The sequence below is a fragment of the Arachis ipaensis genome, chromosome B6 (genome assembly GCF_059453495.1).
Source record: "Arachis ipaensis isolate K30076 ecotype BB chromosome B6, ASM5945349v1, whole genome shotgun sequence".
Taxonomy (NCBI): Eukaryota; Viridiplantae; Streptophyta; class Magnoliopsida; order Fabales; family Fabaceae; genus Arachis; species Arachis ipaensis.
The window spans coordinates 12871961-12889138 of NC_142441.1; the positions used below are offsets into that span (position 1 = coordinate 12871961).

At 33.0% G+C, this 17178-nt stretch overlaps 4 protein-coding genes across 4 annotated transcripts; 1 reads left to right on the forward strand and 3 right to left on the reverse strand.

The window, feature by feature from the left end:
• Positions 1 to 1265: 1265 nt before the first annotated feature.
• LOC107645954 (nicotianamine synthase) lies at positions 1266 to 2479 on the reverse strand. The gene has a single exon (XM_016350116.3). The coding sequence runs from the start codon at positions 2427 to 2429 to the stop codon at positions 1467 to 1469; it is 963 nt and encodes a 320-aa protein (XP_016205602.1). The 5' UTR covers positions 2430 to 2479; the 3' UTR covers positions 1266 to 1466.
• A 6581-nt stretch (positions 2480 to 9060) lies between these two features.
• LOC107648017 (uncharacterized) lies at positions 9061 to 10180 on the reverse strand. The gene is made up of 2 exons (XM_016352047.3): positions 9999 to 10180; positions 9061 to 9661 (listed from the first exon to the last, which is right to left on the reverse strand). The coding sequence occupies exons 1-2, from the start codon at positions 10066 to 10068 to the stop codon at positions 9111 to 9113; spliced, it is 621 nt and encodes a 206-aa protein (XP_016207533.1). The 5' UTR covers positions 10069 to 10180; the 3' UTR covers positions 9061 to 9110.
• Positions 10181 to 10795: 615 nt separating this feature from the next.
• LOC107645953 (small ribosomal subunit protein uS11) lies at positions 10796 to 12861 on the reverse strand. Its single transcript, XM_016350114.3, has 6 exons — positions 12767 to 12861; positions 12149 to 12268; positions 12011 to 12056; positions 11528 to 11613; positions 11147 to 11276; positions 10796 to 11063 (listed from the first exon to the last, which is right to left on the reverse strand). The coding sequence occupies exons 1-6, from the start codon at positions 12767 to 12769 to the stop codon at positions 10996 to 10998; spliced, it is 453 nt and encodes a 150-aa protein (XP_016205600.1). The 5' UTR covers positions 12770 to 12861; the 3' UTR covers positions 10796 to 10995.
• Positions 12862 to 14839: 1978 nt separating this feature from the next.
• Positions 14840 to 15682, forward strand: LOC107646526 (uncharacterized). Its single transcript, XM_016350709.2, has one exon. It carries the CDS (start codon positions 14840 to 14842, stop codon positions 15680 to 15682), a length of 843 nt encoding a protein of 280 aa, XP_016206195.1.
• The last annotated feature ends 1496 nt before the right edge of the window (positions 15683 to 17178 follow it).

Consider the following 17178-nt stretch of genomic DNA (forward strand, 5'->3'; position numbering starts at 1 on the left):
ATTGATTCGGAGAAGAAGTTGAAGGAAGCGATCGGAGTGGTGGACAATGTGGTCATGGAGATGTTAGGGCAGATAAGGAGAAAAATGGCAACGACGATGATGAGTCTTAACAAATCAAACTTGCTGTCTATATTCATGGGATCCATCGAAGACGACAACTAGTTGAGAGACATAGGCATTAGTTTCGTGAGTATGAATTGGTTGAGAACAAGTTGAGAATTTTTTTTCTTGTGAACATTAAATTTATAGAGTGTGCATTGTGTAGTTTGAAGTTATAGTGTTAGACTGTTAGTGTTATGCGAGATATGATAAAAATTGGGAGAGAATAGTGTCGTTTCCGAATAGAGGAAATCAGGGACCATTTTGTTCCCTGTTAGAGTTGTCAGGGACTATTTTGTCCTCCGTTAGAATTAACGGAGTAAAGGACCTAAGTGACTGACGGAGTTAATTGTTAGGGACCAATCGAGTAATTAATTTTAGTCGGGGACTAAAGTGTCTAGTCTAAAATTCTTTGAGAACTAAAATGGGTATATACTCAAACTAAAAATAGGAAGTTTTTTTAGTAATTTTATAATATTTTTTTATTACTAAATATTGTATTGACATAAAAGGAATGGTAATAAAATTAACAGTTTCTATTTATAGGATTCTCACTAAACTAAAGTGTCAAATTAATCACAATACCATAACCACCTATCCGATCCGTATCAACGTTTTGACTCGTTAGTTATATATATGCTTTAGCTTTCAATCACTTTCGAATTTCAATCACTGGAAAAGGAGAAGGAATAACCAAAACGGACCATAGTAGGAAGCACAATGTGTAAATAAAAAATAAAGATGAATAAAAGTACATGAAACTGGAATAAATATGCCTTATTTATTAAATTTAACAAATATTATAATGTTAAGTACAAGAATAACCTGCCAATGAGTAATAACTCAAATGACATAATCTCTCCATACTCAATTAAGAGGTTGCGAATTTATCTTTGGTTAAAAAAAAAGGTACAAGAATAACCTCCTTGTATTGATAATGGCTTTTATTATTGTAGATGGATTTCAATAAATAAATTAAAGATGATTTTTTCAGAATTATGTTATATGAAAGAGTAACAAAACCAACTAACAAACTACATTTTTAAAAATAATAAAAAATGAAATTATTAACTTAAAAAGTTATTATTACCCTAAGTTTTTTATTTGTCATCATCTTATCACTTTAGAGATCTGTTGAACTCAACAATCTAAAAAGCGGACACACATTTGCAATAGTATCTTGTATATTTATTGAAAATTTAAGATCAGCAGTAACATTATGAAAAGATATGTAATAATTCTAGTAAGATGATGGATGAGATGCAAGCACAAGTGGAAATTAAATATAGACTAATTAAGCAACTAGAACATGGCCCCCAAATTCAATTGGTAAAGATAAAGAAAATATATAAAATCTGAAGAGATCATCAGAGTTGATCGTCAAGGGTTAATTCCTCAATGATGATGTTGCCATGATTGAGAGGGTGGTTGAAGGCTTGAATCTCATCAGAGCACTTATTGGGTAATATCATAGAAGCAAGTCCTTGTTGTTGGTCAACAACAGAAAGAGGGTATTTTCTGGCTATGACAAGAGAATTGATAACCTCATCAGTAGGGTGGAACACAGAGAGAACCTCAAAGCCTCTAAGATCACAGGGCTCAACAACAGGGTACAGAAAAGCACGAGCGCCATGAGCACTCCTCAGCATAAGAACGGCACCAGGTGCCATGTACTTTGACAAGTGATCAATCATTCTGTTCTTTTCTTCCTTGTCCATTCCCACAAGCGCCGCCAAGTAAACAACGTCAAACTCTTCCAAACAACTCGTCACATCCAATATATCATTGGTGTGAAACGCCATGCGCTTGGACAAGTCAGGATCTCCTGAAACCAAGCGCATGGCGCTCGAGTTGGCGGAAGAGTCGATGTCATAGTTGTGGAAAGTGGTTGAAGGGAGGTGGTTGGATGCGAGAACAATGGAAGTTAGAGGAAGAGGGCCGGAGCCAACAAAGGCGATCTTGTTGGGGAGTTGTGGGCCGCAGTGTTGGGAGAGGATTGTGAATTCAAGAAGAGCGAGTTTGAGGTAGTTTTTATAGTAAGGGAAGATGTGGAGATGGTGGAGAGGGTTATCGTAGGAGCCAAGGATGGCGGAGTAGTGGTGCTCCAAATGACCCTCGGCTATGCCACAGAGCCTGATGAGGTTGGATCTTATCTCTTGAAGGTTCTTTGAGAGCTTTGTGACATCGATCGGGCTTGGTGGTATGCATGTCAGGACAAGCTCTGTGAATAGGGTGTCCACATTCTTGCACGGTTTAAGAGACTCTAGACTCGCTATTTCTGAGTACAGCTCGCATACTTTTGAGATCAATACTTCTTCTTGGCACACCATTATGTCGACACTGTTTGTGCTTTCTTCTTTTCTATATGCATCTATGCTCCACTCTCCTCTCAGATCAGGTCATTATTTATGCCCAACTGTGGGCTCCACATACTCTCAAACCGAATAATACTGTCATAAACTATGTTGCTTAGCTTCTCTTTAATTTGGTTTAACACAACTTTAGGTGTTAATTTGAGCGAAAATTTATATATAGTTATCTTGATTGATAATATATAAAAAATGTTAATAATTTGATAAATTTGACTAAATTATATCGAATAATTTTTAACTATCAATTTTATATTAAAATAAGTGCATATGAATCTTTATCGTTAATTTAATATGATATCATGATTAGATATCATCAAAATTACTTTGTGGGCGGGTGATATATACTAATACTATTAATAATCTCTATGTCAAACATTGTGTTGTTCAACATAAGAATATAGTTAATAATAAAGATAGTGCCGCAAATAACAATGATCTTGGATAAGTAAATTAATTAAACATATAATCAGAACCAAACAAGAACAAATTTCATCTCTATACTCACCTCATATTCCATGCTTAACATAAAATTAGGGTTTCTGTGGACTTGCAAGTTGCAATACAGTAGCTGTTAACATACGACACGAATATCAACATGCAGCAGAAGACAGAAAACAATTGTTAGTTATCAGTAATACGAAGAAAAAGATGAAAAATTGACGATACAAACAAAGTAATAATAACATGGCAACATTTCAGAGCAGATCATCATCATGATATTTTATCCATTATTATCAAATACATTTGAAAGACAATAAAAAATAGTAAATATTTTAAAATTTTAATTTATTTAATTTTTTAATTATATTGAAATGATTTTTTGAAGACAAAGAGAATATTTTATTTTATTAAAAAAAATATAGAGTCTGAAATTCAAGATATAAAAAACAAAAAACCAAGAATTCTCAGATTTCAATACACGAATACGAAGAGTACGTACTCTTTTAGAAATGTGAAGATAAAATAAAAAAAATTAAGTAAGAGTAAAGTATAGAAATACTAAAATACTTGAATAATATTAAATATAATAAATATATAATTATGTATCTTATATACATAAAATTATAAATATTAACTTAAATAAAATAACTTTAGTTATTATCTTCTAATATTATCATCTTAAATATATAAAAACTAAATATTTAAAAAAAATGAAATAAGCCTTCATTTTAAATTTTAAAAGATTTATTTATTACAAAATAGTACATTACGATTGTTTAAATATTAATTTCGTTTGATAAAAATGGATTTTCCTTTTTTGTTTCTTTATATTTAAGTAAAAAAATATAAAGTGTGCAATATTAAAGAAATAACCATTTTAAAATTATTTAGTGAAATTCATACAAATTAAAAGTTATTAATTAATTATTGTGATAATTACTTTTGTCTTTACCTCAATCATATCTGATATTTATTTGGTTTATATATTTTTTAAATTTTCTTTTCATTCGCTGGAGCTAAGCCCCTTACGAAAGTTTTATTATTGTCTTTAGCCACGTACTATCAGCATCATTTAATTAGAGTAGTTCACACAAGATTGGCACTTTAAATAAGAAAAATTTGTCTTTACCACCTTCTTTATACAACGACAAAAACACAACTTAATGCATATAAATGTTGATATTGATTATACCTCATTTGTTTATCAATTTCGTTATTGATACATGATGAAATATAATTTTTTTAATATATTAATTTAAAATTTATTAAATAATTTGATATATTTAATTAAATTATTATATAAATTTTAATTATTAATTTTATAAAAAAATAATTGTATAAAAAATTTTACATAAAAATTAAGAAAAAATAGTTTCCTTATACACCTTGGCGGATTATTGTAGAATTATTTTACTAAATTAATTAAGAAACCAAGATCCTCTTTTAGTTTTACTTTATTTTTCTTCTTTGCAGATCAACTTTCCTCCCCACAACTACTCTATAGAATATATGTGTTTACAAAAAGTAAGTAGAGACGTGAATCTGTAAATGTTGACATTCAACGTCTGGAAAGTAATTCTCTTTGTCTGGTGCAAATAATTTTTCGTTAGTGGTTGTCTTGCCTTATACTGTTCTAGATTTCATCTTTATTCAACTTCTTGTTCTAAAGTTGGAAAAAATTAGTTCACCCTTTCTTTTTTTATTATCAAGTCTGCTTTTTAAGTTGAATAAAAATTTAGATTCCTTCCATTAGTAAGCTAACTAATATCTTTAAGGCATTTTTTTAATTAGGCCTATGTACAGAATTTTTACAAATTGTCTACTAAAAAACGTCTTTATTACAGTGACAACACAGAGATTTAAACCTTTATTATTATATAATATTGTTTTATAGATTTTTAGTAAATTTAAGTAGTAAAATATCTAATAATTTAGGAGTGTGCTGCAAGTAGTTTTTAAAAATAGGTTAAAAGTTTTTTCAATTGAACAAAATAATAAAAGAAAACCTGAAAAAAAGAAAGCAAAACAAATTTAAAAGTAAAATGATTGAAATTAAAAGGAATAACATTCAATTTAAGTAATTTAGTAAACTGCCTTGGATAAAATTGAAGTACTTTGAAATCGAAAACAAAGTGCTAAATTTTAAAAGAAAATAGAAAGAAAAATTTGCTTGAAAAAAAAACTTGCTTGAAAGATAAATTTGCAATAAAATAAAGATTACAAAGAATTTAAATAAAATTTAAAAGATATGGAATGAATCTTACAGAAAACTCTTTACAGACTCAGAAAATCGCTGAAGATAGGAGTGTGCGAGAGTATTTTTTGAAAATCACCGTTACACTCTCCGTCACGATATGAGTAATTGCCATTAACTTCACTTATCAACTTCTTTATTTCTTCGATTACTTCATTCTTCCTCAATAAGTCCTTATCCATTAAAATTACCTTTTGTGTTATATTTCCATGAAACGAATTTCTACTTAGAAGCTCAAAATTTATTTATTTTCGACTAACAACTTAAATTTGTTTTACTTATTTATTTTCAACTAAAAGATATATTTAATTTTTTTATTCAAAAATAAATTATTATTTTTATTTCTAAAAGTTTAAAATCTTGATAAAACGAGTAGCGTTTGGACATTTTGTTGCAAAAAAACAATTTTTTATGTGATATAAAACGAGTGTTTGGATATATACGGAATACGTCTACACACTAATTTTAGAATCTAACAAGACACGAGGATATATATATATATATATATAAAATGATATTTTAATATTTTATTGATATTAAAACATAAATTAATATTTAATTATTTTTAATATTTTATTTTAATTATATAAAGTATTTAAAATATTATTATTTTAATAAATAATAATATATACTATTTCTAAATTTATTTCAAGAATACAAGTATAATGTTAGATGCGTTGACACGTGATAGTATTTAAGTGTCTTCAAACGTGTCTGAAAAATATTTTTTAGTTTTTATTAAGACACAGTTATACACAACAGATACGTATATCGGATGAATATTGTATCCAAAATATATGACATACCCACACAACTCAGTAAAATACCTATACTTCATAGTTTATAATAAATTTGTCAGCCATTTCAATCTTTGAATGATATTTTACTCTTTATTAAATCTATCTAATTAATTACCTCGGTGGACTTACATCATTTCCCATCATATATAATGGATATAAAAACAGTGAATTTAGTATAAGCAAAAGGGCCGATAAACTAGGTCCATACAACATTATTCGGCCAGGTTTAATACAGAATTAGTAGATAGCAATGGTCAAGTGGATGGGATCATCACCCTAATGTTTCCTCCAACAAACGTCCACAGAATTGGGGCCTCCTCTTACTGTAGATTGAATAGGAGGTCTCACTGAAACAAAATAGACATCAGATTAGATGTTTGGGGCGGAAAGATCGTTTGTATATGTCCACTAATAATGCAACAATAATATTATATGATTATTTTTTATAAAAATATTATTTATACACCAAAATCAATCACTAAAACTAATTATTAATGTATTTATGTAAAAATACATATGTAATTTAATTTATTTTTAATGTGTATTTATATTTCGACATATATTTTATACTGATAACTAATTTTAGTCTACATATAACATAACTTTATTTTTTATATGCCTTAAATAATTTGGTGAAGGGATTAGTTTGGTGCACGACATTCAATTTCAGGGACTAAAATAAGTCACTTAATGCAAAGTGAGGGACTAATTTGGTGCATATACAACGATGACATAATAGATGACACGTGGACGAATACTATTGCGACACGTGGCACAAACGGACACGTGGTCAAATAATATTGTGACACGTGGCACAACCATCCACGTCAGCATGTCACGTGTCACTGGTCACCACATCATCATACCATTACACATGGCCAAATCATAAAGTGACACGTGTTACTTACAGTTCACATCATCATACCATGTCATCACGTCATTAATGAAAAATAGGTCAGGGATTAATATGGTGCATTTTTTTCAATCTCAGAGACGTAATTGATGCAATTGAAATCTCAAAGACGATTTTAGTGCACGACGCCAATATTAAGGACCATTTTGGGGTTTAACTCAATCCTGACCCCTTGTCTATACGGTTAATGCTCCCGGGAATACATATCTTCATGGGAAGATAGTAGGTTATTTTTATAAATAGATATTTATGATACACGGAAAACGACATAACATAAGTAAATATATAAATTTAAAATTTGTATAAGATATTCAAACACATCGTATATAAAATATAAAATAATTTTTAGATAAATTATAATGATATTTTAATATTTTATTGATATTAAAATATAAATTAAATTTTTAATTATTTTAATATTTTTAATTATATAAAATATTTAAAATAATTTTTATTTTAATAATTAATAATATATATTATTTTTAAATTCATTTTAAAAATACATGTTAAGAATAAGACATACTGACACATAATGGTATTTAAATATATCTAAACGTGTGGGACGAGTATCCAAAATATGTCGCGGACACAAAAGGGAGCTAATAGAGTATCTATACAATGTGTATAATGGGGGTATAGAGATGTTCGATTCAGTAGGATATCAGAAGTCTATTATCTCTAGTACCTGGATGGTTATTCTGGATAATATAGGTGTATTGTGTTTGAAAAATTAATAATATTTTATTCTAAGGCCCAGTTTGGGTAACTAACTTAATTAAGCTCCTTTTGATAAAATAACTTAAACAATAAATGACTCTGTTAAAAGTAACTTATAAATAAGTTATTTTGTGTTTGGATTTTTAACTCTAAAAGTGCTTATTTTAAAGAAATGTAATGAAAAGTAGAAGTATTATGAGAGAAGTCATTTTTTTTAACTTCTCTATAAGCTCCAAAATAGCTTCTTAGAAAGTTGCAATTTGGTTTTGAAAATTGCACCCGACATTAATACTACTACTTTTCATAAGTCAAAAGTTAAAAAAAACTACTTCTAGAGTTTTCCAAACGGGCCCTAAATGTTTATTTTTTAACTCATATTAGACCAAATAAGCCCATTGTATACATTGTACAAATACTCTATTAGCTCTCTAGCGGGACTCTTTAAAAAAAAGTATCCGTATTTCTAGACATCTTTACGACAGTATCGAACTATCTGAATTATATTCTGATGTCTATTTTTGGGCAATTTGGCCACTCCAATTGCAAGATGGCAGTAACAGTAGCAACCAAATGGGATTACTCGACGCTGAAACAAATCAAATTAAAAGGGAATAGTCAATATAATAGTGCAAACCAATAACATAAAGCACTTTTACAACAAGGTGCGTGTAGGGTAGGGGTATCTGAGAGAAAAAAGAAGATACCATACAACTACAAGAGATGAAGATATACGGCTAAATTAAAGATATGGGGCATCACATAGCTAGCTAGCTTAGCTTTCGGTTGTACCATTCCAATTTTATTGCAGTGCATAAGACAAAGATTGCATAAAATAATAATAATGTTGATTGAGCATATTGGTGGGTTATGGTTGAAGTCAAAAATACTTTTATTATTTATTTGATTGATGCAAATGGGAGTATGGCAACCACACGACGCCGGAACCACATAACAGATAGATAACTCAACATTGTCTCTTCCATGAATGATGCTTCCTCCGTCACTCCATCACTCTCAAAGAGGTGTATGGCCACCACACGACCCACCACGCCGTGTATCTAACGGAAACCACATATATAATAATACGTATTCCTCTGAATCATACTTAGCTTTCCCCTTATATCTTCTATCCTAACCTTCACAAGAATTTAAAAGAGGAATAACACAAAGTAGTGAAATGAAATCTGTTTTTGTATTATAAGTTAGAAACTAAAAAGAATAATAAATAAATGGTGACTTTTTTGTATAAAAGATGATAATTCATACGAAGATGATATCTATATCATCTTTACATGAAAATAATTTTATATGAGTAATCACTTGAATAAGGAGATTTTGAGTGCCTAAAGCATTTGTATCGAATTTGTCTAAAAGGTGAAAAATAAAAAAAGTAAAGACCTATATTTTGTATCTTAATTATAGGCATGATAGAAGAAACTCCTAATTAAATGTATAAATGGTATCTATAAATGTTGATATTTTATAGTGAAACTAATTGTTTAAATATGAAAGTTTCAGTTGCTAAGATTAATCAAGAAATGGATTGCATTAAGAATATCATAGAGCATTAGGCCAATTCTACCACCAAACCAACTTCCCATTTGGCTACCCACTAGAAAACCAAGTCTGCCAAGCCTTTGTTCCCCAAAGAAGCCACCAAGATATGAACCAAACAAAGTGCCGCTTCCCCTGATTGCACCCTCTGCATCACTCCCACCATAGTACACTGCCTCAAAGAAGTCCCATCCAGAAGATATCATGGGACCTATCACGCGCTGAGCCTTGTGCGAAGCCAACTTCGCCGCCTTTGCGCCTTCTTTCTCAGCATGCTTCTCTGCTAATGACTGTGCCATGCCCTGTGACTTTGCATCAGTCAGTGCAGATTTCATTGCTTGGTTCTTGGCTTTCTCAATATGTGCAGCTCTTAAGTTGTGGAAATACAGCTTCGTACTTTCCTTCACACCGCATGCTAGACTTCCGTATCCCATGTCCAAGCAATTCCACACTGTAAACTTTCCACTCTTGGATGTTGCATGATCCGGAACAAGCTTCCTGCATTTCTCAGCTTGGAAAATATAATGAAATTAAAAACCATTATTTGAGATTGTTAGAAATTAGAACGTTTCATTGTTGGAAAACACTCCAAGTTAATATAATTAATGATGCTAATGCAAATAATAACAGGGTTGAACTTATGACAGATCCAAATGTGTTTTCTTATATTGTTTCTTCCCTTATATATGTTCATAATCGACCAATACAATGAATATATATGATACAAAAGATATTTCTCAATTATTATTATATATAACATGCATGAAATTAATGTTATAGCGATCTATCAAAAATAAATTAATAACATTGAATTGAGATTGAGAGTGGGGTGGAATGTAATTAGGTACCTGCCATGCTAAGAACAATGATGAAGGCGACAAATACCAGCAACCGGACGCGTTTCTTGTGGAAATCCATGTCATCGGAACGACAGTAACGGTATATGGGAAACCGAATCCAATTAATGTTTATTTAATACAAACAAACAAAAATTAATGAAGCTTGGAGGAAAGGCAAGATGCAGAGTTAGATTGAGTAGATTTTTTTTTTTTTTGTTTTTTTTTTTTTTTGGTAATACGAGTAGATTCTAACTATGGTTTCATGTTCATATTCAGTTTTTTTTTTTCCTTTTAATTTCTGTTTAGACTATGTGTGAAGTGGACCATCCTTGTCATGGATCCCAATATTTCTTTCTACAAAATGGGCTCTTGCTCCCTCAAATTGGGATATAGCTCGGATTTTGTTTTTCCACCTCTGGAAAACATTGTTATAAAAGGCTTGGTTTCGGTATCACAAAATGAATTTCATTTTGATCAGTACAAAAACATCCAACTTATGTTTAGCTACTAGACCATTTATGTCATTTTGAATGAGCTCGTATATACTATATTTTACAAAACCACCTTAGTCTCAAACACTAATTATGAAATTCATTTCACTTTTGGGTCAATTAAAATTCATTTTGTTTTTGGATTAACTCGTTTAAAAACATTCAAGTAACTTCACCTCATAACTTGTAAGAAAAACGTTGCATTCCTTGTTTTCTTTGTAATTCTAAACATATACCAATATTTCGTACATTATTCGTATAATATCAAGTATCAGATTTCGAAGATAACAAGGCTAACAAGCTGATTTAGCGTGATTGTTTTAAAAAATAGCAGTCTAATTAAATTTCATGTATTTTGTTTTGTATTTTACTGTCCAACGGGGGCATCAAACGGAAACTCTAAACAAGCTCAATTAAAACAGTTGGACAAACATGTCAACCGTCAAGAAGTACAATAGAGTTCTGAATTTCAAAACACAGACAAAAACAGAAGGCTTGGGCAGCCATAGCAATCTTCAAAGCCTTCTTCCCCTTCTACCGCTCTTTCTACGAGTGCTATCTGAAGGAATCGGAGTCACATCCTCTGAAGAAAACAAAAACATGATTAACAATTGCAAAAATTAGTCAAGCATCAAGTTTATCGCAGCATCTAAAAAATGCATATACCTATGCGGCCAATTTTCATTCCAGAGCGAGCCAAGGCGCGGAGAGCAGACTGAGCACCAGGGCCAGGTGTTTTTGTCTTGTTTCCACCGGTGGCACGGAGCTTGATATGAAGAGCAGTTATGCCCAGCTCCTGCTTCCAAATAGAATCAAGTCAGTGAACTTTGAACACTATACAGAGATGTGATCACAAGTTGGAATAATCATGTAGCAAACTAACAAGAATAGAAAGGGAAAAATATTCAAAAACATAAACACCGACTATTATTGATATGAACAATATAAAATTACTAAATCAACAGTATGAACAATACGAGATTCACATGTTAATATATTGTCATGAAAGTCTATATGAAAAACTAAATTAAGGATAATCATAAACACCTTGCATCTAGCAGCAACATCTTGTGCTGCAAGCATAGCAGCATATGGGGATGATTCATCTCTGTCAGCTTTAACCTTCATTCCACCTGATTATAAGAAACAAAATACATAAGATACATATGGATTTATTCTGAGACGTATCAGGAATTCTTGGAAAGCCAAAAACAGTTAATTTGGTGCTACATAAAGTAGAAAGTAAAATTTTGCAGTTTGAGAATGTAGTAGTAATTAAAATATTGGCTAGTTTACATTATTATAAAACAAGGCATATGTTTAGTATTACTTGAAAGTTGAAACAGTTTCATAAAAACAGGAGATCGTCAGCCATTCAGCCCAATCATAATCTTGGAAAAAGTAAAGTTGTTTCAAATACCTCAAAAAAAAAACATTGAAATTGGCTATAGAACTGTTATAGAATAAAGTATCCATTTAATAAGAATCTTTGTTTATAGCTTAATGCAATGTGAAGAGAAACACACTTACCAGTGATGCGGACAAGGGTTTCCCTTCCAGACAAATCAGTCACATGCTGCAATGACAAATCACCCACTCAAAACCATCGATTCAGCAAATTCAATAAAATAAGAACAAGGAGAAAAAAGATGAACATAGTGTACTCACAATAAAGGTGTCATTGAATGATGCAAAAATGCGAGCAACACCAAAAACATGTTCCCCCTCTCTAACAGCAGGGCCAAGAGTGACGGTTTCCTCCTTGGGCTCTCTAACCTTTCTCCTCGACTGCAAAAGAATCAACACCACACAGTCTTAAAACCGAATATCCTCATCACATTCCCAATTGCATAACCAATTCCCAACACAACTAACATAACAAGTTCTAATAATGAAAAAATTGCATCTAATTATTGCTTCCTTCTAATTAACAGAACAATGAGAGTTTCCCACCATTCCCTTCAATCCTGTTTTTAGCTGCTACTGAAGGGTTCAGCTAATTAAGTAAAGAATAAAAAGATGCATACAAAGAATCAGATTATAACGAAAATACAGGTAGCTAGGGCAAAAGAAAAAGAGATTTTATTTAAAAGAAAAATCAAAAAGAGCTTTTATTTAAAAGAAAAATCAACGTCTAGCTGAATCACCTAATACACTACAATCAGACTTCTTCATTGATTATCACAGATCAAACAAAATGACGTGGACTGATAATTAAGAACAAGAATGGAAGACTAAGCAACAGAAATTGGTGAAACGAAATCTAACAGAAAGAGAGAGACATACCATGGTTGGTGCTCGAAGGTTTCGCAGTGAGAATCAGCTTTCACTTACCCTAGGTTTGCAATATATACCCAGACAGTGGAATGCCTTAGGGTTTTAAATGCCTTAGGGTTGTAATACTGGAGTTGGACTTGGGCCTCATAGAAGCCCAGAAACAAAACTACCCAAACAACCCCAAAAAACAATTTTACTCAGATAAATGTAGCACTTTCCCAGATAAAAAAAAAAAAAAAAAAAAAAAGACGTAGCACTCTGAATTTATCTTGACCCAAAACAAATAAAAAATAATAAATTATGAAGCACTCAGAAAAAAAAAGGAAGAATATTAATATTAATATTAAAGATAAAATATATTTTTTGTCTTTGAATTTTTTAAAAATAACTTTAATGTTTAATTTGGTTCAATTTTTATCTCTAACGTTTTTTATTAATTTCAATTTTATTTTTACCATTAATTTTTTGAGTGTCGGTCAAACCATTTTTTTAATTCTATTCTTAATTCTCATCATTATCATCTTCACTTTTCTCTTTTTATCATTACCATTACCATCTTTTTTCACAGTCTTAACTTTATCTGAACTCTCACCCCATTTTTATTACCATTACAAAGTCACCTTCTTCTCCAACTCATAATCTTATCCTCTTCCTCCTCTTCTTCTTACTCTCTCTCTCTCTTTTGTAGCCCAAACTTGAACCCCATCTCCATTTGAACTCTTTTGTTCAATCTTTACCACCATCACAAAATCATCCTCTTCTCACACTCATAACCTTGTCCTCTCTCTTTCTCGTTTTTTTTTGTTAAAAAATAATAATCTAAAATACTTATAGTGTTTTTATTATTGATGAAAGAAAAAATATAGAGATACTAAACAATGTGAACAATAAAGTAAAAAAGAAATTAAAATTAAAATCATAAATTATATTATTAATTAATTATTTTTAATTTTAGATTTGGAATTTTGAAAAATAAGTATTTGGAATTAAACCTGTTACGGCCCGGTCCAGTTGGCATGATTCCCCGACCCGGGCGACCAGCCCGACCTGGGCGTCAGACCCGGACCGAGAAACCGACCCGGACACCTGTCCCTTTGCAGCCCACCACACCACAGCTGTGCAGGGAAAACTTCGAGGAAGGTGGGTCTGTCCTTGCGGGACCCACTCCTGACAGGGTATATATGGGGAGGGCCCTACCCCTCCTCCAAGGTACGTCACTACCACCACTACTCACTGCCATTTGTGTCATTTTCTGACTTGAGCGTCGGAGTGTCCTTGCAGGTGGCTCCCCCCTCACATCACAGCACCTCGGGAGGTCGTCTGTCCGCAAGCCTCACATGCCAGACTCAGATCCAAGCCGATTCCCACCTTCTCACCCAGAGAACAACTCCGACCGTCCGGTACTCGAAGTCTTGAACCTTAGCGCTGTCTGTGGGGACCGGCCGAAATGGACTTTATGTTGGGCCTGTGGAGGCACACAACGGAGGCGCGCCACGGGGGGAGGAACGGGTTCCTCGAACCGGCAGGGTAGCCTCTGTGGCTTCCTCTCGCGAACGCACAAGATCTCCCCTGCAGTGACCTGAGCTCCCTTCGCGCTCCTAGGAAAGGTGTCCCTTTGGAGGATCAGGTAGCGACAGCGCCAGAATAATACAGGAGCTGCGCCACAGGGTGCAAAACCTGGAGCGGGAGGTAGCTAGCAGAGAGCGACACCAACCAGATCCGAGGCAAGGGCGTTCCCGATCTCCTCAAAGGAGAGGGAGAAGCCCTCAAAGGAGCCACTCCAGATGCACCCCGAGCCTCCGATCGGAGTTAGAGAGCCAAGGAGAAACCAGGAAAGTGCCAAGAAGACGATGAGATCCTGTAATTTACACCCGACCTTCGACAAGAAATACCGCGGAGAAAAACCGAGAAGACAGCAGAGAAAGACCAAGGAGAAGGCGACCACCTGTAATCATAGGGGCAACCCCTTTCCATTACTCGATCCTCGAGTTCCGGCTACCGAAGCACTTCGACAAGTCAACGAACATAAGGTATAATAGGATCCAAGACCCCCAAGAGCATCTAACGGCCTTTGAGGCCAGGATGAACCTGGAAGGGGTGGGCGATGAAGTAAGGTGTCGCGCGTTTCCCGTGACCTTAGCGGGGCCGGCAATCCGCTGGTTCAACGCTCTCCCACAAGGCTCCGTAACGACGTTCGCGAAGATCACCCGCGCCTTCCTAGCCCAGTTTACTACACGCATTGCTAAAGCGAAACACCCGATCAACTTGTTAGGGGTTACACAAAGAAGTGGCGAACCGACCAGGAAATACTTGGATAGGTTCAATGACGAGTGCTTGGAGATTGACGGCCTAACTGAATCAGTGGCCAGTTTATGCTTGACGAATGGGTTGTTGAACGAGGATTTCAGAAAACATCTTACTACCAAGTTTGTATGGACAATGCAAGAAATACAAAATGTGGCTCGGGAGTATATCAATGACGAAGAGGTCAGCCAGGTCGTGGCAGCCAACAAGTGGCAACCCGCCTACAACCATGCTCGTCAGCCCGGCAACGGGGAAAGGCCCAGGGAGCACTCCAAGGACGGACCTCCAGCTAAAACCTTCAAGCCGTTCTCCCGGGTAGGGACGTTTACCAACTACACCCCCCTGGCGGCCCCAATTGTTGAAGTTTATCAGCAGATTGTCGACAAATGCATCCTGTTGAAGCCCCGACAACTCAAGGATAGAACCAGAGGGAACAAAAACCTCTATTGCGATTACCACAAGGGCTACGGCCACAAGACCCAAGATTATTTTGACCTGAAAGATGCTCTGGAGCAGGCGATCCGAGAAGGCAAGCTGGCAGAGTTCTCTCACCTCATAAGGGAACCGAGGAGGAGGGACCGCGATCGATCTGGCGACGACAAGAGCCGCGCCGTTAGGTAGAGACAAGAGCCCGAGGAAAACAATGAGCGCGACCTCACCATCGTGAACAAGAAAAAAAAACAGGCAGAACTTGCCTTATTTAGCATTAATTAATTGTCGAATTAATGAATGCTAAATAAGGCAAGTTATGGTTATTTTTGGCTGATTTTCTTTGGTTACCAAACATTTCCGATAAATAATATATACTTTATGTCAACTCAATAAATTAATACTTACTAAAGATAAGTATGTACCATGCTATGATCTTTGTTTTTTTTTTTTTTTTTTTTTTTTGACAAGTACCATGCTATGATCTTGACCTAGACATGTAATTAACTTGATTATTAATTAATTAAGTTCATATGGTTGACATAGAATAAGAATTTATGCATAATAATGGAGGCTTATTGCTATATATATATATATCCTTCTCATTAACTATTTATTTGTTGTGCAAGATTAATATATGGAATTATAAGTTATATTTCGTTATCAAAGGAGCATAAATAAAAATAAAAATGTACAAATTAAATATCATCTATCCAAGTATGCGTCATGGTCCACCCCCTCTATATAAACCTAACATGCACATTGAAAATTCCGATGTTAAATAGTACATTATTGGTAAATGATTTTAAGATAATAACTGAAATAACACAAGTAGTCCAAGTGAGATTTTCTGTGTGCGCTCCACTAAAACATTATGTTGATCAAGTGGAGATGTAATAATGCTATATATTAATTATCGCTCTTATTATTGGAACAGATAAAAAAGAGGGAGAGACACAAATTAAATTATATATGAGAAATATTTATTTGTTTGTGCTGGAAGAGAAAATAATTAAACATGTTTATGAATTATGATAGATGGACGTGAGTGTGCTATGGTACCTACATCATATGATCATATTTAATATCTCATATTTTCTCTTTTTTATATTTAAAATATAAAATTAGTCTATAAAAATTAATATGTTTCAAAGAGTAAAAATCATATATATATGTTACGTTGTAAAAATATCAAAAAATAAAAAATATATTTTTTTATTTAAAAATTAAGAGAATAATAATTAAGAGAATGAATCAGGATTTTCAATCTTTTTCTATTTAAAACACAGTCTAAATAAAAATAATAAATTTTATTTAAAAATAAAATAACAAATGTTAAAATATAAATTTTAAATTCATTATTAATTTCAAGAGGTTTGGTGCGTAAGAGAAATTTTAGAAACTAATAAAATTAAATTTAATTCGAATTAAAAGTTATTTTCTTTAAAAATTGAAAAATAAATATATAAAAATTAATAAATTACTAATTATGTAATATTGTTCTGTATTATCAAACTACGTATGCATATGACAATAGATAGAGAGAGAGAACGTTTGAAAGAAAACAAAGTCTGCCGAATGCCGTGCACAGCCGTTCTTAGAACACTCGTCTCTATCACTTAGCACCATCACTTTGCACCGTATTCAGGTTCTCTCTCTTTTTATGGGGCTTATCTCGTAATATTCAG

Bases quoted from the DNA above. Each gene is read 5' to 3' on its own strand.
- LOC107645954 (XM_016350116.3), bottom strand. From the start codon at position 2,429: ATGGTGTGCCAAGAAGAAGTATTGATCTCAAAAGTATGCGAGCTGTAC.
- LOC107648017 (XM_016352047.3), bottom strand. From the start codon at position 10,068: ATGGATTTCCACAAGAAACGCGTCCGGTTGCTGGTATTTGTCGCCTTC. The intron at 9,662-9,998 runs GTACCTAATTAC...ATATTTTCCAAG, and splicing joins CATTGTTCTTAGCATGGCAG to CTGAGAAATGCAGGAAGCTT.
- LOC107645953 (XM_016350114.3), bottom strand. The intron at 12,057-12,148 runs GTGAGTACACTA...TTGTCATTGCAG, and splicing joins CATTCAATGACACCTTTATT to CATGTGACTGATTTGTCTGG. The intron at 11,064-11,146 runs GTATATGCATTT...TGTTTTCTTCAG, and splicing joins AATGAAAATTGGCCGCATAG to AGGATGTGACTCCGATTCCT.
- LOC107646526 (XM_016350709.2), top strand. From the start codon at position 14,840: ATGAACCTGGAAGGGGTGGGCGATGAAGTAAGGTGTCGCGCGTTTCCC.